The following is a 24431-nucleotide window of genomic DNA, read 5'->3' on the forward strand; positions in this document are numbered from 1 at the left end:
ACGTACTGGCTCCTGGATGCCCAGTGCTGAGTACCCCCTACCCACCACTCCTAGGCAGGACACACCATTACTCTATTGCCTTTCCTTGGTTCTGGCTGGTCAAATGGGATGGCCACCTCTTCCATAATGCTTAACCCAAGGGCTTAGCTCATCAGTACCTGTAGCTGATCTGTCCCCTTGGCACCTGGCCCATCTCAAAGGACAGGCCTACTCTTTGCAAAATAGTTAAGCAGACCACACCAAGCTGAGTCTTGAGAGATGACAGCACAGTACTTGATAACCTAGCCTGGAAGGGAGTGAGGCTTGGATGTATTCAATCACCACCACTACCACAGTCACCACTTCTGCCACAGAGGCCACCATTCATCTGGTTCCTCCTATGAACCAAATTCTCTATTAGGCACTTGCCATATTTATTTCTAACCCTCACATCATTCTTCAGGGCAGGTGTCACTATTTCCATTTTAGAGAGGACACTGGGGCTCAGGGAAATTAAGTGATTGTAACAAGGCCCAAGGCCAATGAAAGGAAAGAACAGACTGACTGCAGATACTACACTTTTCTTCACTATCCCATATGTTCCAATAGATGGGAACTCAAAACTGAGTGGGGTTCTCAAATAGGCTTGAGGAGCTAGCAAAGGGGATACATTTTGGAAATTAGGAGGTTTGGTTAATGATAGCCTGAGCTTAGCAAAAGGTGGAAGATAAAAAATGATCTCCTGGGCTGGGCCAAGTGTTGTCCACCATTTTGGGCTAGAAAATGGAAATGAAGACTCAGGCCAGATACTGGTCAAGTTAATTGCTAAGTAGGCCAAGGTCCAGCAGAGAGCAGAGCCAGAACTCACTCAAAATTTGACTCAAAAGATGCTTCTTCCAAAGTGCCAGATCCTGGGCTGAGGTTGTCCAGGCTGACTCCAGCTCAGTCTCACTAATCCCATCAGGATGGCTCTCAATTAGGTCCCAGATTATATGATTCTGGGGCCTGTGTTCTTATGAATATTCATCTTATGCACCTCTCTTCCATTTACCATTCTTAGAATTGGAAGGGGCCTCAGAGATCATCTGGCCTTGCTACCTACGCAATAAAGGAATCCCCTCTATACCATTTATTCCTTTACTTTTCAAGTACCACTCCATGTTATGCTCATCGTGCTAGGCATTGAGATAAAAAGACAAATGAGACAAAATTCCTGCTCTAAGAAAGGTCACAGTCCAGCTGGGGAGTGAGGTTAGCATAAAATTAATTACAACACTGTGTGATAACTAACATGATAGGGATGTGACCAGAATAAGAGGAGGCCTAGAAAAGAGGAATTTGATCCAAACCATGGAAGTCACTGAAGGCTTCTTGGAAGAGGTGATATTTGAGATGAATGTTCAAAGATGAATATAAGTTAGTCAGGGGTGGTCAGAGTTAAAAAGGTGGAAGGATCAAAGAGGAGACAGCAGGAGATTTGAGAGCATGGCATGTTCAGGTAAACTCCAGGACATCAGGAGGAAAGGGTGGGCTAGAGGGAGCACAGGAGGGGTACAGCCAGAGAAGGCAGTCCCCAGGACATAAAAGGTTTATAACATCAAGAGTTTGAACTTTATCCCAATGGGAAGCCATCTGTGGGTTCCATAATAAATGGAGTGGCATGATGACATGTGCATTTTAGGAAAACCAGTTTTGTGGCAGTTATGGGGACAGATTTAAGGAGACCATGACTGGAGTCAGGTAAAACAGGAGGGTATTGTGATACTCCAACCAAGAGATAATGAGACTCTGATCTAAGGAAGTGGCAATGAAGAGGAGGGAAATAGACACATTAAAGAGGTAGAATCAGTAGGACTTTGTGATGGACTCATGACGGGTGAGAGTAAGAGGAGAATCAATACTGACTTCCAAGTTTCTGGCTCGATCAACTGGGTAGTTGATGGCCTTCACTGGCATAGGGAATACAGGAGGAAGAGCACACCAAGAAGGAGTGGGAGATGATAAAATAAATTTTGGACACATTCAGCTTGAGACCCTCTGAGAAATCAAAAGAAAGGTGTCCAGAAATCCAACAGATTTATGAACAGAGCACTCAGGGGTGAGATCAGAGATGAGACATGGATTTGGGAGCCATCAAGTAGGGGTGGCAGCTGAGTCTGAGAAAGAGTATAAAATCATGCAGGGAGTGTAAAGTGAGAAGAGAAAGTCTAAAGAACAAATCCTGGGAAAAAGGGAGAAAGTCCAAGAAGGACCAACAAAGAAACCAGGAGAACATGGTGTCATGGAAGGCTTGAGAGAAGAGAACGAAAAAAGGAGGTGATCAACAGGGTCAAGTGCTTCAGAAAGACTGATTAATATCTGAAAACTGTCCTTTGGATTTAGCAAAAAAAGCATTCATATGAAGACTTTGGTAAGTTCAACCTCAGTTGGCCAGAGAGAATAGAAGCCCAACGGCAGGTGTCAAGGGGCATCTAGGAGGTGAGGAAGTAGAAATGCAAATACAGACTCTTCTCTCAAGAACTTGGGCTATGAAGGGATGGAGAAACAGGGGAAAGTGGGGTCCAGAAAGTAGTCTTGGCTTCTTTTTATTTGTTTGCTTGTTTTTAAGATGAGAAAGCTTGAGGATGTTATATCCTAAGGGAAAATGTTCACCTCTACTGGAAAACCTCCAGTGACAAGGAGCACACTACATCGCAAGACATTTAATTCTGGTTTGAATAGCTCATAAAAAAGCAACCGTGGGTTAGAAGTGATACCTGAATTGAGCTAAAATTGTCTTCACTATACCTTTCACCCTTATCTCTGCTACAGGGAGACTTCAACTATCAAACCCACCCTCCCTGCCTTCCATAAAACGTTATTTACTCAAAACTGAACATATTTAGTTACTTCAACTCTACTCTCCTGGCATCTTTCCAACAGTCACAGTATAGTTTGTCAATATCCCTTTGAAAATATATTTTCTAAAATTAGGCACACTATTCCATATGTGATCTAAACAGCCAACATACAGAGAAATTCTTATTTCTCTGATTTAGAGGTTATATTTTAATTTACGTCATCACTCAAAAGTCTTTAATATTTTTCCTTACTCTGAGAGTAGAGCCTAAACTCTATCATCTAAAGGTCAAGGTTCTTGAGAGTCTAGACAATCTATACTCTTTCGAGCTTTTCTATAATGATATTCCCTCTCTACCATGCAGAACCTTTTGCTTTCATCAGTTATTGATGTTTTATTTACAGTGTTGCAAAATTTACAAGAGACGCCAGGAAATTTGAGGGCTCTCATCACCATCATAGTTTTCCTTGAGCCAGAACTGAAACCATATCAGAATAGCATTTTTCAGATCTTCCATCTGATAGAGCAGACCATGCTGCTCTCCAGTAACAATCATGCCTTCTTTTTTGTTCTCCTTTTTTTTTTTCTTTTTATTGCAGTAAGATTTGTTTATAGCATTATATAAATTTCAGGTGTACAGTGTAATATATTTTGAATTCTGTGTAGATTACATCATGTTTACCAACCAAAGACTAATTAAAATCCATCTCCTTTTATCTCTACTATTTCTCCATATTGTTTACTACCCTCAGGCTTATAGATTTCATAAAGATGTGAACCTTTCTGATATGCCCTCACCCCTCCCATTAGAACAAATCCTTTAAACAAAAAATCCTCTTCCATTGACATTTTCTACTTATGGTCTCAACATCCTAAAGTCCCAGGAATATTTACCATATTTATCTTCTTGTGTTGAAGTTTAAGTACTTTACTTGTTATGGATGCTTTTTGTTGATATATGGGTAAGGAAGGCTATACATATTGTTTTCAGTCTATATTCTTGGTACCGTTTTTTTACCTAAGGTGACCTAAGAGCCTTTCCTTCACAAGGTGCTTCTCTCCATCTCACCTTTGTGCTGCCTCATATATCTGGTTTTGGCTTTCCCAGAATAATTTTCTCCTTTCACTTTAAAATTTACTTAAATCCTTCTAGATAGATCAACAAGGTTTTCTGTGAAAGCATATCCTTCCCAATCTTTACAAGATGCACTCTACCCCTCACCAGAAGTCCAGCATCCTGGCTCTGTAGGATATAGTCCAGAAAACTTTTTAAACATCATCTACATAGGCAGCCATTTATTTCTCAAAGCCTCCCTTCTTTTCCATAGTCATTGCCGTCACATGGAACAAAATACAAAAACACCACCTGTGCTTTTGAATCTTTCAGTTTGCTACCCAGAACTTTAAAGTCATTAGAAATGCAGTCCCAATTTCTTCTGAGTGTGCCATTTGTTCCATACAGGAAGCAGCGAAAGCGAGGGGACAACTCATGATCTTGGTAAGAGGTTCTTGCCAGGCTCCTACAATATCTTGGATATTGACCTCAACACCTTCTCAATTCTCCACATCCAGTGTAAAAAAGTGACCTTCCAAACTCTTGGTTGGGAGTTATCCACAACATAAAACATCTTTCTTCCTCCTGAGAGTGGTCACAAGACCCCTCCCATCAGCTCATGCCAGCAACTTCTCCCCACTGCTCCGTGGAGGGACTATCCTGAATCCACTCCAACGGGAAGATTACCACGCAAGATCCAAAGGGTAAGACTGTCCTTCATTTCTCTGCTGTTTCACATTCTTCTACTTGCCCACTTCATGACATTAATTTCTCTGCATTTTCCTGGCTTTCTTCGGCACTATTTTTTTTATCCTGCCTAAGAACCTTTCATCCTCTCTAAGAAGCTGGAGTGTGAAAAAGCATCTATTTAAGCTCTCCCACCTTTTCCTTCTGCTTGCATTTGCAGATGCTATAATTGGTCACCATCTCAGGCATGAAAAGAAAGATGGAACTTACTCAAAAGGTCACTACACCACCCCTTAGGCAGGCGTATTTATTGGATCGCCAAATGAACTAATGGTTTCTCTTGGTTTCACTAGAAATGTTCCTTGAAGACCCTAAAAGGGTAAAGGTTATGTCTCCTCTTTTACTATGAGCCTTCTTAGAGGGTTAGAATATGTTTGCTGCATGTTTTTCAGTAGATTGTGGGTTTCTCAAGACAGAAACAGTGCATCTCTTTAATTTTCCATGGTGCCCAACACAGAGACTTGATGGGAAATGGAAACTGATGAGGGTTCCTGCCCCACTCTGAGGGCACAGGCTGTCCATCTCTATGGATTACCCTATTTTATTTGCCCTTAGTACTCTGTGAGGTTAGCTGATTATACTTTGAATATCTTTGATGGGCAAGGTTACTGACGGGTCCACTAAAATGTTTCCTTTCCATTTTTGCTGATTTTGACCCTTAGTCCCAGAATGATTTTTTTAAAATGTATTCTATTCAAGTTTGAGAAAAAGTAAGAGTCAGATAGAGAAACAACTAACCAGAGAGTACAGAATGAAGTACTTAATTGTGCCTGTATCTTTCAAGTCTTTCTCTAAATGGTTTGTTTTTCCAAAAATGTTACACTAATTGCTACTTAATATGCTTAGCTATTTAAATGGGATTTTATGCTTTGAGATTTTAGATAATTTATATTTGAATGGAAATGCTTGCTAATTTTTGACTAAGCTAGCTTACAGAAAGTCTGGCATTTCAGATAATGAAGTCATAAAGCAGACCACTAACAGAGCAGGCGCAGCTGCTATCTAAACCACAGGCACTTGAGAACCCTCCTTAGAGTAGTAGCAAATCTCGCAGGACAAAATAGGAGTACCCTATTCCATTCTACCTTCTGGGCAGCCATGGACATATCTATGCCCTGACAGCTATGCTATTATGGGCAGCAAATCCATCTTATACTTGTTTACACTCCTGATGACACCTAACGTGCCACACACAAAAAAAGTAAAAATATAATGTGTCTTTTAAAATCTGATTTACACTAAGACCTGAGTCATTTGATGTTTGTTGGTAACTTGAGCTAAGTATCTACCCGGACCAGAAGAGGTTCCCACTAGTACTCAGTTCTTCCATTTGAACATGGACAATCTCAGTAACTTGGACTAGAAAAACCTGTAGAGACAGACCCCTGTGCATCCCCTGGCCACGGACCCTCATCACCCGCCTGTCAGGAGCCTCCACCATCAGGCCGTCCTGACTGTGGCTCCTTTCCACCCTCAGCTCAGCGTCTATGTAGGCTATTCAACGAGTGCCATCTGCAGGATGAACTGAGGACTCATGAATACTTAATTCACTTCCTTCAAACGACAGGTGAAGAATTTGTTTAAAACATGTTCAAGAGCTAGTAAACACAACATTTAAGTTAAAGTTTAATGACAGATAAGGGGTTGCTACCTTAATTCTTCAGAGATATCATTTATATTTATTTTAATAACTGCCTTAAATGTCTTTACAGAAAGAGTGACCAATGGTGAGAATCACAGATGCCCCCACTATCCCAAGGGTGAAGACATATTTGTTCTGGGCCTTCAAGCTGCCCCTTGACCTCTCGCTCTGCATCGTCATTTTCCCTGCTTGGGGGCTTGCTCTTCCCTGCAGAAGGGCAAATTTCCAGGAGCTGTAACAGATGCAACAGCTCTCCTGCTTTGATTCAAGACAATTTTTTAAACCTGAATACAGAGAACAGGAGCTCAGAATTCCCTTCTCATATCAGCCTCGGGTCAAAGAATGATGAAATCATAAAGTTGAAAGACGTTTCTTCACTGAACCATGAACCTCTATAATACTGCTGACAAGTGACCCCCAGCATCCTACTTCACACCACGTGTGACACCCTTCCTGACCATAGCTCATAATCAGCAACCCAAAACAACAAGGGGCAAGTTTTCTACACTTTCACTTTGGGCCTTTGATCTCTGGCTAACTCAAGCATTATCCAATTCCTGCTTAAATCCACCCTTCTCCTTCCAGTAGCCCTTACCTACTTGAGAGCAGAAGCAAGAGAGAGAGTGCCCTTCCTCGCCTGGATCGCCCCCTTTCTCACCACCTGAGCGTGATGATCACCTTGCACAGAACAACGCAGGGCTGAGGCAGGCAGCTACCAACAGTCCATCTGCCTACGCCATGGTGGGAGTTGGTTTTCCTATGTGAACTACCAATTCCTGGATGCTCGGCAGCTCCACTGCCCACTCCCTTCCCCAGAGTGGGGATGGGGACATGAGACAGGATTAACTTCCAGACTAGGAGACCCATTTCTGGGGGCCTATTTACAGGGCAATGCAGGGACCTCATGGTCTCTTGCGTAGGTGTTCCCTTTGTGGCCCACATCTGCTGCTCCGCTTTCCAGAGAAAAACACTCCTCCAAAAAGCAGGACCCTTTTGGAAGGTAGAACTCTCTTCTCTCTCACAAAGATACAGTCGCATCAGAAAGCAGAGGCAGGAAGAAGAGATTATACCAAGATTACTTGTGGGCAGGGCCAGGGAAAAGTTGTAACATATGCCAAATGGGATGGCCACAGCAGCATGCTCCCCCAACCCCCCAATTCATGCTCTTTGTCTGTACTCTCCATGAGAAAACTGGCACTAGGAAATGAATTTTACACCCAGTTCCTATTCCTCAATAAGGGACAGCAGGGAGTTAGGGTAAGAACACGACTCTGGAGTCAGACAGACCTGGGTTTGAATCCCAGTAGAACCACCGACAAGTCTCATGACTTGGGCACACTGAAGAACTGAGCCTTAGTGTCATCTTCTATAAAACAAGGCTAATGCTATCCATCACTCAGGATTGGTAGGAGATAAAATACATAATGGAACCATAAGCTCTCAAAAATGTGTCCATTCTTTCTTTAGTATGAATTTACGTTAATGTGTCTCTGCTGCCAAATGAAAGGCATTGTCCCATGTGAAAGGCATATCAGCCATCAGTGAGAAGGTAGAGGAGCAACTGGGAGAAACGGGGTTGAAGTTGGGGTGGCCACCAGGCTTGCTGAGTTGTAACAACACACAAAACAACCCCCTCATGGGTCTATAACTAATGCTGGCATTGCCTATGAGACTGTAGCAGGAAGAGGGCAAGGAGAAGTGGGCTGAGTCAGGGCTGTGGGTGGCTCTGGGGACATCCTTCCCAAGTAAGGAGGGGCTGCACCAAAGGACAGATGAAAGGCAAGAGCACCAAAGCTATGGTATGGTTCTAGTCCAACAGATTGTCCCAGGTACCATGACCCCCACTCTTAGCAGACAGGGAGTCCATGTGGCCCTCTCCCATCTTTTGCTCTTTAACAGGCTGGAGAGGCACCCAGAATGCCTGGTTACCCAGATATTTAGGGTCTGTGCTACATCTTGTCCACCAAAGGCACATTGGGCCTGAGTCTATATCACATTGGCATAGCCCAGCTCATTCTGCAGAAGGTCCTTGTCTGGCTATGAGGCATGCTTTTTTTGTTGTGGTGGTGGCGGTGGTAAAACATACATAACGTGAAACTCTTTAAGTTCGGTGGCATTAAGTAGATTCACACTGCAGTACAACCATCACCACCATCCATCTCCAGAACCCTTTGTCTTGGAAAACTGAAACTCTGCATCCATTAAATAATAACTTCCCATTCCCTCTAACCCCAACCCCTGGCAACCACCATTCTGTCTCCATGAATTTGACTATTCTAGGTACTTCATATAAACGGACTCATACAATATTTGTCCTTTTGTGACTGATTTATTTCACACGGTATAACGCCTTCAAGTTCCATCCATGTTGTAGCATGTGTCACATTTTCCTTCCTTTTTAAGGCTAAATAATTCCATTGGATGTATATATCATATTTTGTTCATCCATTTATCTGTAAATGGACACTTGGGTTGCTTCTACATTTTGAGTATTGTGAATAATGCTGCTATGAACATGGGTGTACAAATATCTCTCCACACCCCTGCTTTAATTCTTTGGGGTGTACATCCAGAAGTGGGATTGTTGAATCACATGGTAATTCTAGGTTTAATTTTTTGAGGAACCATCATACTGTTGTCCACAGTGGCGGCACCATTTTACATTCCCACCAACAGAGCACAAGAGTTCCATACGAGGTTTTCTTTATTCCATAGGTGGGGTCTAATACACCTGCATTCCCCAGGTTCAGGTCACTGCTGACTCAGTCTTTCTGGCCGCTGTTAGGGCTCTGACTTTTCAGCATACACTTGCAGCTCCTCTAGAGACGTGGTAGCTCCACAACTTTCCTGTCCTTTAGCAGATTCCTTTGGTGTTTGGCAGGCCCTCTCCTTTTGCACCCACAGCTCACGTCTGTCTGGGGCTGGCAGCCTCCCTGGGTGAGGGTTGGGGCTCTGCACAATGCCCAGCAGGACACTCACATTGAGGATTGCCTACATAGTGTGATGGGAGCCAGCCCTGGTTAAAGCTGTGATGTGGCAAACCCTAGCTTTGTTGTCCTCACCACTCCAGCAGCATACACCTCTCTGTTCTACACTCATACCTTTCCCAGCTTTATTCTTAAGAGTCTTATTTTCTACTGCAACTGATCACACCTGACAAAACAACTGGACAGCAGTGCTTCATCTTGAAGATGAAGATTTTCAGGATCCATTTGGAAAACTCCCCAAAAGAGGAATAAGGGAGTTAGGATAAAATTTTGAGGATGAAGGCTCAGAACAGAAAGCCTCTTATATCATTCTATTAAGACAAATAGGTAAGCCCTCTCATACAACAGCTCTGTGCAAATTAGGAAACGGTGCCCTTTTTGGACCAGGTGTGCAGCTCAGCTAAAAGGCTGAATAGTGTGTAAATTACAGACTAAATATTGTGCCAATGATACAAAGGCGCATTCTTTGGGCACATTCAGCCTTGGGGGTGCATGGCTTGGTGAACAGGTTCCATCTCTCCCTCCAGAACCTGGAAGGCACACAGCTTTGCAGGCAGAGCTGGTGCTGATTTTCAGCTCCCAGTCACCTGCAGTGACAACCATAAGCGGTAGCTTTGGCTGTTGACAGTTCTAATAATGTTATTCTCTCCCACCATCAATACCTGTGGGCAAAGCATTTACAGATCATGCTGGCAGGAAGATTTTCTTTGAAGACCATAAACTGAAGGTCTATTGACCACTCTTGTAGAGATCCGAGAACAGACAGAGTTCTCCTTACACCAGGCAGGAAGGCAGCCCAGAGGTGCCATGGGCTGTCAACTTGACATGCCCCACCAAACACCAATCCACAGCCCTGGTCTCCCTCACCAGGCTCCACACACACACACAAACACACACACACACACAAACACACACATACAACCACACACAGCATCTCACCTGAGCCACCTCTTCGAAGTCATCGTGCCTCTTCTGTAGGGCCCGGGCTCTATGCAGGGACTTCCCAACCCCTGTGTGTTTGCTGAGAAAGGCCTCACCATGGTTTTCAATCCAGTCCAACACCTGGTCAGAGGAGGAACAGAGAAACAATGACTTTCTGGCAGAAGGAAAGACATGTGACAACACGTGCGACTGCTAGAGTCCTGGAGTCCCCATCCCAATCAGAAAGCAGCGGTCCAGGTGAAAATGTTCAATCCACTGTGGATTCATGGGATTTCACTGCTGTCATTGGCAATATAGCAATCTCACCCTTAACTAACTTCAAGTCATCCTCTTTGGTCTCCAGAATACCTGCTCGTTACTTTTTCAGTGTTCTCAGCCTTAATTAGTCCATTATTTTAAACAAGTTACACAGACCATCAGGCACAGTTTAACCCTCTCACCACATGTACTCCAACCACATAAAGTCAGACATATCGGTGAGAAGTTAGGCAGTGTCAGGTCAGGGCAGTTCCTTGGCCCTCATTCCACCATAAAAATGCTCACGGCAGCGGCAACCAGTCATGGGGTCCTGCCTCATGGTGCTCCTGGGACTCTCTTCCTAATCTTGGAAGGAGATTCCAGAGCAGTCAGTCCCCAGATGGAGCTCTGCTCAAGGGAGCTGATCACCAGGACAACTGCCCATTCTGGCTTCTTTCCACCCCTCTCCTCCAATCAACCAAATAAAGAAAGGTCTTTGAATTCTAAGGTCTTTAGTATCTATGACTCTCTTAGGAAGCGGTGGAGACGCCATGTTCTTCCAGGCTTAAGATCTAGTGATTTTGCCCCAAGACATTTTCCTTGGTGTTTAGAGAAGCTGGAACAGAGGTGGCTGGTGCAGCAGGGGGATGAGTGAGGGGATGCTGAGAAAATATGTTGTCCCGAAGGGCACTTGGCAGGGAGAGTGGAAACCCGTTAGTAAAAGCCTTGAAACGTAGGGAGGATCAAAGCATTTAACATCCATTTTGCGTTTGCCCAGATGGCCTAACAAAAATGTGCGCCTCTCAGAGAGAAAGGAAGCACTTCACCTTCTGGTCTCTGAGGAGCTGGCGCTCAATAAATCAAGTGGCCACAGAATTATGTACCAAATCAGAATTATGGTACAGACTCACCTGTTACAGATCCTGCCAAGACTCAACGGAGCCCACTCTCCTCCTGCTATACTGAACTTTACTTTAATGTTGGATTAATGAGGTACTAGCCTTCTCAGATTTTAGAATGACTTTTGGGGAAATGATTTACATGAACTAGGCCTGTTTAAAAGAATGCTTTAAACCATTTTTCTGTTTCTTCTGCAGATTGCCCTGTGGCAAGCAGGCAGACCAAATCATTCCATGATTCTGTGGAGCCAGGCAGGGGAGTTCTGGCTCTGCAGAATCTAGCCTTTGGCTTCACTTCCTCTGCCATTTGAGATAAATTATTGCCTGCAATTGTGCAAAGTATGAAAGCCTTCAAAGCTTTCAGTGACAGTATCATAAAGCCCAGACCAAGATGGTATTAGTTCAGAGAAACACCCCTATGAATATAAAAATGAGGTTTAGCAAACACCCACTTAACAAAGCCAGAAGGTCAGGTACTTATCCACTAAAATGAAGAAAAAAACGGCTTTTTAAAAAATGACTTTATCTAAACATTAGGTGTAGAGATTTTAAACATTTTACATAACAAATTCTGGCAATACGTTTTTTGAATATTCTGGAGGAACATCTGTAAAAACAAATTGCAGTAGTAAAGGAACTGGATTTTCACTTTTTTGCAAATACTGAAAGGCCATACCCAGAGGAACTTTAATATTCCTTTCTTAGAAGAAAGAAGGGCCCACGGTTCTCCAAATAACTTACAGTGAAATTTCAACCAAAAAAATCAGGAGAGTGCGTTGTTACTTGCTTGCCATGGTTTGGTCCCACAATTCTGTATCGTAAAGGGGATGATGAGCACCAGCTTGCAAGGTCAAAGATCAGTATTTCTAATCACCAAGTTCCCTATATATTGCGTACTATGAACAGTGCATTTTTACAATTTTTATGCATATTTAAACTTTTATTAATCCCCTTATGAGAATGAATTGAAGCTTTAGAATAATTTTTATATACCAAAAAGCTATCTTGCAGCCTTCCATGAATGCTTTGGAATTTACGACAGACTTTCAGATTACAAATTTTTTCTTTAATTTAGTTTTGAGCAGCTGAGTATGATCTGCTTGTCCAGCACTGTTTTTATTCATTTCATTTCATTTCATTTCATTTTTTATCTCTAGCTAATAAAAGTAGTTATTCTAAAGCAAATTGGTTAAAGAGGAGTGTTTTTCATCCACTAGTTCACAAATGGTTAGCTTTTATACTCTCTGGGGGGTATTTCATAACTTTTAAACTTTTTTTAAAAGCAGTTTGTTTCCTGTTTAAGTTATTTTGCTTTCTTTAAAATGTCAATTCATTTTCAGTTGGTGACACTTAGTTTACTCAATTAGCTCTACCGTAACCACTTAAAAATCGATATATTTCATACGTGAGAGGCTTTCACTTAAGCATAGCTCTGCTCTGTGATGTTACATTGCCTCATTCAGTCCAGCTTCTGCCATTAGAACTGAAGCTGCGGGGAAAACGTGCAGCTCAGTGAGGATTCAGGGACTGCACGGAAATCAGTTTAACAAATATAAGGCAATGGTTTAAGAAGTGAACACGATTAATTCAGTAATACATAGAAACTGAAAAAGTCCTTGAGGACAGATAAACATAATCAATACATGAGGTGTTGTTTAAAATGCTGATTTCTGACTGTTTTGTTTCAGATAGTTCATTTAGAGCCAGCCTGGCTTGATACACACATTTGGACCACATGGTCCTTTGACCCTTGATTCCATGTCCCCCATCCTTGTCCCCCATACTGTCCAGTTTCCTGCATAGACTGCTCAGCAGAGAAAGGTGCTTCTGAGCAGACACCAGCAGCACCTGACCATTACACTGCACACCGTAAATTAAGGCCCAGCACTGGAAGTCTGGATGTCCCTCAGTTTCTGGTGAGTCCCAGAATCTGAACATCATTGGTTGAAGAACACAGTTACTAGCCATACCCCGGAGCCTACCAAAGTGTAAGCACGCATCGAGGTAACCCTTATTAGCTGCCCCTTGTTTAATTTCTCTGATCCACAAGATCTTATATAAAACATTCAATTATCAGTTATAGTCAGGATAGTACAGGATAGTTAATCACGCTTAGTGATAGCTTTGAATTGGTATTTAAGCATTTCCAACAATAGGAGGTTTTATCTTTTTGTTTTTATCTGAGGGGTCCTCAGGATGTGGGATATGAATATTCACATATTGAAAGAGATATCTACTAGCCTTATTGTGCCCTAGTGCAGGTCGCTGAGACAGCCCGGGGTGCAGTATTAAACAACTGCAAGCGAGGCCCTGACCCCAGGAACTCGGTCTAAGTGGGTAACAAGCACTAGACGCGAAATCACACAATTCATCATTAATCGCAAAGGTGAAAAGTGCCAACGAGCAGGGAAGGCTTCTCTGAAGAAGTGAGAACTCTGAAGAAGTTAGCTGAGACCTGAGAGAATGGCACTTCACCAAGTGAGGAATTAAACAGATCAGCAGGGCTTGAGTAGGACGTGGGTAGGAAACAGGCCCAGAGAAGGCAGGAACCAGACAGTGCTGGGCCCTGGTGAGCTGAGTCTGATTCCAGCATTCATCCTAAGAGCCACTGTAGGGCTGGAAGGAGGAGACAGACCTCAGGAGACCTGCACTTAAAATGATCGCTCTGACTGCTTTGTGGAGAATCAGCTGGAGGCAGGCGAGAATAGAGGTGGGAGAACAGGAGGTTACTGCTGAAACCCTGACAGGAGGCGATGGTGGCTCAGATGCGGCCAACGGCAGTGTGGAGAGACAGGTTTGAGTAATATCTAGGGGGGAGCATGGCCAGGATTTGCTGATTGGGGATGGGGGTGATGGAGAGGCAGGAGGAAGGCTGAGCCCTAGGGCACAGCTTGAATCACGAACCGCACGGAAGGAGGGACTGGTCACCCCAAGTGAGTTACGAGGGATTAGCACACAGGACATCTTTTCTGAAGTTCTCTTCCAATTTTCATATTTGCACTCTGGCTTTGATAAATGACAGTTGTGCCTTTGAACTTGAGTGGGAAGTAGCACCCAATGATAGCTGTCAATCTGATTCTGGCAAGATGTGCCTTTCGTTTCAAAGAAGCAATTTTACATACTAAGGTTTAAAAATAAATTATAAATTGTTAAAATAGCTGGATATTAATAATGAAAAATCAGGGACACCAAATCCATTTGAAGAAGACACTTAGGCATAAATGGAATTAACCATGTGTTCTTGAAGGGGCATTCCACCGGGATACAGTTTTTGAGGGGCCCCTTAACCTGACATGCAAAGTTCTGTGTGGCCAGCCCCACCCCCTCTCAACCCTGCCTCCAGTGAATTCCTGCCTCACCCCTAAACACCCCAAAAGCTGCTTCTCACCTCCTGAGTTTTGCCCTCACTATTTTTAACTTCATTTGAAATGTCTGCATCATTTTCTCCCCATATCAACTTCTCAGGCTCCTTCCTACTCAGCCTTTAGGCGCCATCTCAAAATCACTGGTTTTGGAAAGGCTTTTCTCTTTAATAATCCACCCAGGCTGGGGTGATACCACTCTTCTCTGATTCTTTTCAAACCACAATTATTGCTCACAGCCAGTCTCTCCCACTAGACTCTGACCTCCTTGTGATCCCAGGAGACAGCATGGTACTCAGCACAGAGTGGTTTGCTTAAGACATATTGAACTGAACTAAACTCAAACTCATCCCCCCGACACACAGCTTGGGGGTGAATGTCTCCAGTTCCATACTCCCATCATAACTCTATCTGAGCATCTCTCACAGTCTGCATTCAAGTTCTCTTTGTGTGTCTCCACCCTTTCCACTGCCCCACTTGGCAGGTAGTTAGCTCCCGAAGGAGTATGGGGTTTTCATCACTGTATCCTATCCTTTCACCCTCCCTCCATCCCCAGCATCCCTGCCAGCACTGCACATGCAGGAGACACTCAATGAATGTTTATAGCCATGGATTGTCAGGTGCAAATACAGCTTAGGCACCCTGAATGGAGAGGCCTGACCTTGCCCTGTCATTGGGCACAAAAGCCCAGGTAAGCCGGGAACCCCTCACCACCACAGCAGGCAGGCAGTCTTGCAGACAACTTGTAAAGCTCTTCCTTCTTTCTTGTGCCCCAACTTTTCAACCAGAAATTAGTCCTTTCCCAGAACAGTCTTTTCCAAGACAGATACTCACATCCTGAACCGGATTTGGGAGCCAATCTAACAGTCATTATGCATAATTCCCTAATCACCCCCTTTCTTCCTCATCTAATTGTGTTTATTCCAACCAGCACACAATCAAGACAGTGCTTTTCAGGGGAGGAGACAGTTTTTTCTAGCTGCTAAGGAGAAGAGAAAAGTCCTTTTGAAGAGAACTATTGATATTTTCTGAACAGTGGCTATGCATGCATCTGAGTTAATGGGAGAAAATCAAGGGCCTAGCCGCTTTCTGTCTCCAGACTCTGATTTTTTGGATTCTTCTAACATGATAGAATCTTAGTGTTAGAGGAGACTAGGGTCACTCAGCCCAGTGCAGGAGGCCCCTTTGGAACCAACTTTGGAACAATGTTTTTAAGTTGATATCTAAGCTCTACTTACATATAAAAGTGTTTTAGGTTCCTAAAACATCATTAAAATGTGGCACCAGAATGATCACCCTAACTTATAGACACCATCCTTGGGGTCAAGAGGAACCTGGGTTCTTGTCCCAGCTCTGCCCCTAACCCGTTGTGGACCAGCTGGGTGTGTGCCTTCTCCTCTCTGGACCTCACTGCCTCAAATGCAAATGTTGGATCAGACCATCTCCCTGAATCTCCTTCCAACTCGAATATTTCATTATTTTATTCTATTGAGGGTGCAGCAGCTCCCCTCCTTGGAAGAAGAGACTATTGTCTTTGGAGAGTTTGCTCTTTGTCAAGCACGAGGGAGGCCAGGTCATGCTGCTCCTCATCTCCTCTATGCTTTGGGGATTACTACCCTTGGCTAAAGATAGTATCTTACCCAAAGCTGCACCCCTTCCCCGGTTGGCCTGCACCCAGTGACAGACTCCTGTGTATAAAGGCCCAGTTCTCACTCCCCAACATGGGACAGCCCTGAATGGTCATCCAGTCTTCAGAACAGCCCCATAGGGTTGGCTGGGGATTCCCTTGAGATGACATTGCAGCTCAACTTCACCCTCTGTCTAATCCTGCTCCTTCCCTTCCCTTCCCTTCCTCAGGGGTTGATTCCAAGACCACTTCCTAATAAATGTCCTCTGGCTAGCCCCCTGTGTGGACACCTCCTCACCCTGTTTAGACTCTGATCCTCTAAGCTGAGCTGCCCTCCCTTCATGGATGCCCTCCTCACTCCATCCAGGCTGTGACACTGCATACCACAGCCCCTGCTCCTCATCGATGGCCTTCTTAACCTGCTCAGTCTCTGCACCTATGCTGGACCACCCTCTTACACAGATGCTCAGCTCACCTTGCTTGGGCTCTGACACCCTGCACCAGGTTGCCCCTGCACAGGGACTCCCTCTCACTCCACTCTGGATCATTCTTCCCTGAGAATTCCCAGTGCTGGGGTGCCCTCCCACCAAAGTCATCCTCATCCACTTGGGCTCTGAATCCCTTGGCCACTGTGGCCCTCCCTCCTTATGGAGATACCGACCTTGTTCAGCCCCACTTAAAAGGAAGAGCCTCCCCTTTCTGGAAACATTTCTTCACTAGCTCCTCAGACACCATCCTCACTGAGAGTTCCAGTGGCTCACTGACCCCTACTGCAGTCCTCTTTTCTGAATCCTCCTAGTTCCCAGCCTCTAAGTTTTGGGATACCCGAGGGCTCAGTTCTGGACCTCTTCTCTTACTTCTTGATGATCTCATTCAGTTCCATGGCTTTAAATATCATCTATGTGCTGGTAATTTCCATATTCACAGTTCTAGTCCTAATTTCTCTCCTGAGATTGAGACTCATACACCCAACTGCCTACTCTTCCTCTGCAATTTGGCATATAACAGGCACTTCCAACTTATCTAAAACAGAACGCTTGATTCCAGTCTGCTGCACTCCCCTTGTCTCCTGGTCTACCTTGTCTCAGCCAAAGATACCACAATTCACCCAACTGCTTAGCCACAAGCCTGAGTCTTTTCTTATTCACTCTTTCTTGTACACTGTTTCCACCACAACCACCCTAGTGTAGGCCACCGCCTTTCCTCACTCACCCACCAGCCCTCTAAGTGGTCTCCCTCCTTTTACTTTTGACAGGGCCATCCACACGGTCCTCAGACCTATTTCTATAACCATAACCATGACAGTCCCCTTATTGAAACTCTACAATTGCTTCCGATCACACTGAGAAAATCCAAATCCTCTCCATAGCTTATAGGGCCTGACTGGATCTGGAATCAGCCTATTTCTCCAAACTTCTTACTCCTTTTCCCTGTTCTCTCTTCACCAGTCACTCTGGCCATGCTCCCATTTTCGTGAATGCACGCAGCTCATTCTGGTCTCAAGGACTTCGTAGGTCCCATTTCACATGCCTGGAAGGTCTTCTTAAGCACCTCCGGTGGCTTGTTCATTGAGCTCTCTGCTCATCCGTCCCTGGCTGTCACTATATGATCTACCACATAGCTGTTTGTTTGTGGTGATGTTTTTCCCTCTACCTCCTAAATTTAAGCTGCATGTGGGCAGAGCTTTGTTTGGTTCACTGCTGTGTTCTCCAAGAGCACTTCCTGACAAATGAGTGAATGAACTCAACCAATCTGATAAAGGACAAAAACCATTAAAGGAAATATAGACGTTTTGCAAGTACATGTGGAATCGAATGCCAACTCTCTGATTCCCTCATCTGGCTCTGTCTGGTTAAGCATCTTATATGAAATGGGTTATTAAGTTTGTGTTGCAATTTGATCCATGGCAAAACAACCAAGAAGTTTTATTTTTTTTAAGTAAACTTTAGAACTCCTCCCTCTCAGCAACTACCTGCTAGCCCCCAGCCTCCACACTCTTTGGAAAGCCATCATTCTGAGGTCAGTGAAGGAGAGTTTACATGCCATCAGGTGTCCACAACACATTTTGTTCTGTTCAAGGCTCAAGTACACACGACGTGAATGAGCACCCAGGACGGTCCATCAAATCATTATTTCTGTCTCCTTGCACAGAATACTAAGCGTTAGTTCTGAAGGAGAACGGCTCATACGCTGCCAGTACCACCCAGCTTCCCATCGGGCTGCGACTTGAAATGCCCAATTACCAGCAATTTATTTCCTGTCCCCTCTTTGGAACAAGTATGATCAAAATAAATGTCTTGCTATGGTGCGAGAAGCCATCATTTTTCTGAAAGGGCTCAGCTGAAACTCATTAGCAGTGTATAGTCTCTCCTTCCCCTGAGAACTGTGGTCCTTTCTCCTGACAGACGCGATGCTGAATGGAAGCTGGCTAAGAGACCAGAGGACCCAAAGTTTCAGCCCCCTCCCTCGTTCCCTCGGGCCCCTCCACTCCCAGCCAGCCCACACCTCTCCCTCCCCAACAGAGCCAAGACTGAGCGACTGGAAGTTGCTTTTGCCTATGGTACCTCCCTGAGAGAATCTCCTCACTCTGGTCCCGCAATGTCTGTTTATGGTGTCACCATACTTTTCACCACTAAAGCTTGAATCACTTAAGTCAGAGGTTCTCAAACTTGAGAATGCTTAAGAATCACCCAGGGTTCTTTTCAAAACATAGGCACCACCTCACCCACAGATTCTGAATCAGAAAGTGTGGAATTAGGGCCAGATAATTGTATTTTTAACAAGTCCACCAATCTGGCCAGATGATTTTAACGCCAGGAGTCAAAGGGCCACCTTTTGAAAAATATAGTTCCAGATTCACACTTGACAAATCCCTTGTTGTCCATAACAAAACGGATAGCAATTTCCAGTGACTTTTTTCACAAATGCTCTCAAATCCACACTTGCCTCATCACCCTAGTTCAAGTCCTACGGCCACAGCATGACTGTGGGTCCCCGGATCTTTCCACTCCAATCCAGGCCCCTACTGGCACCAAATTATCTCAGACCTTCACTCTGGTCACCTGTTTCCTCTGCTCAAAATCTTCCAATAGCTCCCACTAGTTATAAAGTGTGAGTCTTTTATCCTTTAGCCTGGTATTCAAGGCTCCAGAAATAGCATGTTGAGGTGAAAGATATGCTGCGCATAGGGGTTATCGGAAAGAAGTGACCCTGGATGGTGACTTTCTTGTTACTTGTTAACATAATAATAAAAAAGGAATTGAGGACACTAAAGGTGTTTAAAATTACCCAGATCAAGAAAGGCCTGAGGCTCAGTAACTCCTGAGAAGGGGCCTTTTCCTCTCACTGCCTCCCAGGCCCCACCAGCCTCCCAACCCTGCCAGATGGAGGAATCCAGGTCCTTCCTAGGAAGGTGCTCCCCCCACACAAAGGACCACTCTTCAGGCAAAACAGAGTTTGCCTTCAGAAAATCAAAGCAAGCACCAGGAGAGAAGCCATGGTGATGAAGAGAAGAGAGGAAGATGGAAAGTAGGGCAGACAGGAATGGGGTGGGAAATAGAGTGCAGAAGGGAGGAGGAGTCCATGAAGTTCCCAGGCAGGAGAGTCTGAGCATGTCAGAGGCAAGCCTATAAAGCTCACTCCACAACCTTGCCAATTCTAGCTAGGGAATACACAGAGAGGACTGGAACACCGCCTTCAGAACCAGTCTTCTACTAAGGGGAGAGGGATAGTGGGCTCCTTCTAAGATCAGAGACACCAAAGAGGCGGATGGGCATGCTTCCCTAAATTTTCACTCCAATCAGAAAGCCACCCTGAGAAGCAGAGCCCTCCCTCTCTCCCTGTTCTAACTCCCAGCTGAGCCTCAATCCTGCTCTTTCTGGGCATTCACCCTGCCCAAAGAATCATCTATTATCTCCTTGAATGTAGTTAGATGATTGGATTATCACCATCAAAAAACTTAACTGAGATCTTTAACACTGCTAAATACTACCAGGGACAAACGGACAGCATTCAAGATATATGCTACAAAGGAAAGCATTGGAAATGCTGAGTTAACATAATTAGGATTGTAAAGAACAAATGAGAATGGGTAGCGTCTGTTTTAGGGAAATTTGTGTTAACTGTAGAGGGCAATTTTACAACGATGGAACAGATGGAAAAGAGTGTCTGGGTGTAAGTATGACTATGTGGGTCTTACTGGACAGGCAGTTTGAGGATGAATCTCAGCTGTCAGAGGTTATATGACCTTGGGCAAGTCTCATCCTTTAGGACCAAGTAATCTATCAGGGCCTTTTGAGCAATGGCATTCCAGCACTAAATCGTAAAGCCCTCAAGGGCAGGGGCTGTATCTCTCTGCATTCCTGTTATTTAGCATAGCGCCCAGGGCAGAGCAGAGAGGTTAAGAGTGCGGACCCAGAGGGTACACGGACTTGGGTTGAATCCTCGCTCTGCCACTAGCTGTGTGAACATGGGCAAGTTCACTCCACCTTTCTAAGCCTCAATTTCCTCATCAGTAAGATGGGGACCAAACTAACACCTACCCTGCCTCAAAGTGTTGGAAGATTAAATAGGAAAAGGCAAGTGAAGGGATTAGATGCTCAATCATATTTCCTCATAAAGATGATGAATCCTGAGCTTTGATCAATAAAAGTTTTATACACACATTTAATCCCGGTAACAAAATCTCAGGGCTGGAATCCAACCATCTCTCTGATGTTTCAATCTCCTCCTCAAAGTACCCACCAAGTAGCCAGTCGGTTGAAGCTGGCTCTCCCTTGTGTATGTTCCCTGATCTGTCTGGGACTGTGCCTGAGCATTTTCCATCTTGGATGCTTTAACCCTTCCTTCGTATAGGAAGAGTTCATTACTGGACCCATCATCATTCTGGTCACTTTTTTCTAACTAATCATTCTATGTGCAACCCAAAGTGCTCATTTTTTATTATGCAAAGCTGTCAAGTGGATTATATAATGCCCAAACTGGTTTAGTATGATTAAGGGGCTATAGTCACTAGAGCTAGTGAAAGACTGAATATCTGGAGTTGAAAAAAAATTACTCTTAAATCCTTTTTTACACATTCTTTGGCAGGCAAGAGCTGACAGAGTAAGAGCTATAATTTTCCATGTGAGGCTCCAGAAAAACCGATAGAAACAGGTGAGATTCATTTGTAGTACAAGAACTATGGACTTTAATATTAATACATTCATTCAGAATGGAAAGTCACTGAGCCAGATAAATCCTGCCATCACTGCCTCTCACTAGCTCACCTGACTGGACTGCTGAAAAACAGAGACATTGTTTTTAACGGAGAGCAAGGTATCCTCAAATGTGTCACTGTCCCACCCACACCGAGACCACCCTTACGCCTTCCAGCCTTACTTCCTACTTTTGCTGCCAGGAGCAGCACCCAGGTAGACTTCCTCTTCCCTGTCCCCTGGCTGTACCTTAGCTCTCTGCTTCCTGGACTTCCCCAGGAACATCATCCTCCTCTCCTCTGCCTGAGCTCCAAGGGCCAGTGCAAATCCCACCCCAATCACAGGGAACCTTTCCTGTTCTGACTCCACCAACCCATTGGCCTTGAACACAGACTTGTGCCATTCATATATCCTTAGGTGTATTTGTCTTCTCTCAGGTCAGAGACCTCTACTCCTAGCCCAGGGCCTTGTACATAGTAGGTGTTCCAAAACACTTCATCAATTTATTCTTGCCAAAAATAGAGGGAGAAGAAGAAGGAGAGGCAGAACAAGATGGCCCGCAGAGAGTGCTCAAAACAGTTGCTCTGGCTATGAGAAAATGGAATGGAATTTGCGTCTTCCAGCAAGATCAAGAACCTAGCTTCTCTTGTTCCTCTCACCACAAAGTCAGGTCTATCTGGGCTTGGAAGTAGTCCTTTACATCCAGGGGAAGCCACAAGAGTTAGAGGAGAATAACAGACAGAAGGTGAAGATCGGCTGGTGCCGTCACGGAGCGCCCTTCTTGGCTGTTGCTCAGTACTGTCCCACTCTAAACTGGAAAAACAATAGTACTGAAAATTATTCCAGTAGCAATACTATGGCAGTGTGCCCTACCCACACCTTTCTGCAGCTTAATGAACCCAAGTTCCAGTTTGATCCTTAGAGACTTATTTCCATTGCTTCCAAGGCCAGCAGGGAAGAGAAAGCCGTTGAGACCCAAGGGAGGGCTACGACAGGGATGGCTTTGTCAGGCCAGTTCTGGCTGCAGATATTTAAATGGAATCTCTTTTCCACTGGAGTCCATCTTTGGCTTTCATGTCTCTGCTTTACTCTGCTTTGGGCCCTTAAAGGGCAAAGTATTCCTACTTGGGCAAAGACCACCCCCAGAAATGGCAACGGGGCAAGGAGTCAGGCAGGCAGAGGCTGGCTCGCTCTCCCTCCCTCCACTAGCAGGAGTCCCTGTTTCTTTCTCTTCTGCACCTCCCCCCACCTTCCTCCTTCTCTTTCTCCTCCCATCTCATGTACATCTGATTCTCCTCTCTCTGTCTCTAAATCTCTCTTCCTTTCTCTTCTTCCCCCATTGTCTGTCTGTCTTTCCCTGTTTCGGGGTATGTCTATGTGTCTGTCTGTCTTTCCCCCCTCTAGGTAACATGCATGTGTGCTCCCCATCTCTCTTCCTGTCTTTCTCTGTCTCCCTGCCTCCTCTCTTGTGTGGCTTTTCTGTAGGAGACCTGGACTGGGCACCAGAAGACTTAGCTTCTGGTCCTGGCACTACCATTAACTAGCTGCTTGGTTATGGCCAGTGGTTATGGCCAAATTACTTTACATCTCTGGGCCTCAATTTCCTAGACTATATAGTCACTTAGACTGGATGCTCTTCAAGGTCCTTGACAGCTCTGAGATTTTATCATTGAATGAAATGGAACTCAGCCGACCCAAGACCCACGAAGCAGTTGCTACTGTAAAACAGGAGAATCATGCTGGGGTGCCCAACAGCACAAGCACCAGGGGGCGCCTGAGTACCACTCAAAGATGATGTGACCCAACCCAGACAACTGATGGAGGATGCACTCCATGCTAGGCAGGCAGCGTGCTAAGCCCTGTACCTGTATCTCATTCAGTCCAATGAGGTAGATACTATGACATTTCTATTTTAGAGGTGAGGAAACTGAGGCACCAGAGGTGGGGCGACTTGACCAAGGTCATACAGCCAAGACTTGTCAGAGTGGGGCTGAAACCCAGGCCGCCTGACTCCAGAGCCATGCTCTTATCTAAGTTCTATGTTGCCCCAGCCTCTGATGCTCGCTCACAAGCTTCCCACTGAGGCTGCTGAGTAAACCTTTCTGGATCCCAAATGTACTCAGGAGTCTTAGATCCAGATTACAGGGTTCAATCAATTCTCTCCTCTTCAAGACACCAACTCTGACTTCTCACGCTTCTGCCTATAACTGCTCCATCAATACTCTATTACCCTGCACGCTGACTGGCATGCTGTGGTAGACCTGCCCTCTCTATTTTCAAATGCGTATGTCTGTGCCATTCTAATCAACCAGGCATCTTACCAGAACCTTCACAGTGCTGGGCCCACTGCAGAGGCCCACGCTTGCTGACTAACTAATGAGCACTGGGATACTCGGTGAGCACTGAGGGTATGTCCCTAAGTCCTCTGCCTGGGTTGTAAATATCTGGGACCCTCAAGACTTTCACATCATAATTCCTGTACGCAGGCTCCAGCTACTCACTGGCAACTACTGGATGGATTGGGATGGAGGGATAAATGGCGTTCCCTTAACAGAAGCAGAAATTGGGGGTCCTCCAATGATAACTTCAGCTCAAGCCAGCAAATACAAAGAGAACCCCAGCTTCATACCAGACACAGCTAAGAGCCGTAAGGTGCAGAGGGAGGAAGAAGCCATGGTTTCTACTCTCAAGGAGATACCGGAATAGAAGAGATGAAACATGCAAAATCAAAAACAATAAACGTATAACGTTTCTTGGAGTCAGAAGACCAAAGTCCAAGTCTTTCCCTCTGACCCTTGAGTGGATTACATCCAGCAGCCTTCTGAAGCTCAGACACCTGTCGGGCACTAATGGTGGTTTGGGTGTCAGGGAAGCATTTGAGACCCATCACCAGGTTTGGTAGCTCTTGTTTTTCACATTTT

General features: G+C 44.8%; 1 protein-coding gene across 39 annotated transcripts in view; it reads right to left on the bottom strand.

Annotated features, from left to right (window-relative positions):
- The window catches only part of KALRN (kalirin RhoGEF kinase), a 641465-nt gene that overhangs the window by 335159 nt on the left and 281875 nt on the right, over nucleotides 1-24431 (bottom strand). For all 39 annotated transcript variants that reach the window (XM_070243654.1, XM_070243649.1, XM_070243655.1 and 36 more), the window contains one exon: nucleotides 10188-10310. In XM_070243654.1, coding sequence (XP_070099755.1) covers nucleotides 10188-10310 — 123 coding nt within the window. The remainder of the gene's footprint in view (nucleotides 1-10187; nucleotides 10311-24431) is intronic.

Source organism: Equus caballus, chromosome 19 (genome assembly GCF_041296265.1).
Source record: "Equus caballus isolate H_3958 breed thoroughbred chromosome 19, TB-T2T, whole genome shotgun sequence".
Taxonomy (NCBI): Eukaryota; Metazoa; Chordata; class Mammalia; order Perissodactyla; family Equidae; genus Equus; species Equus caballus.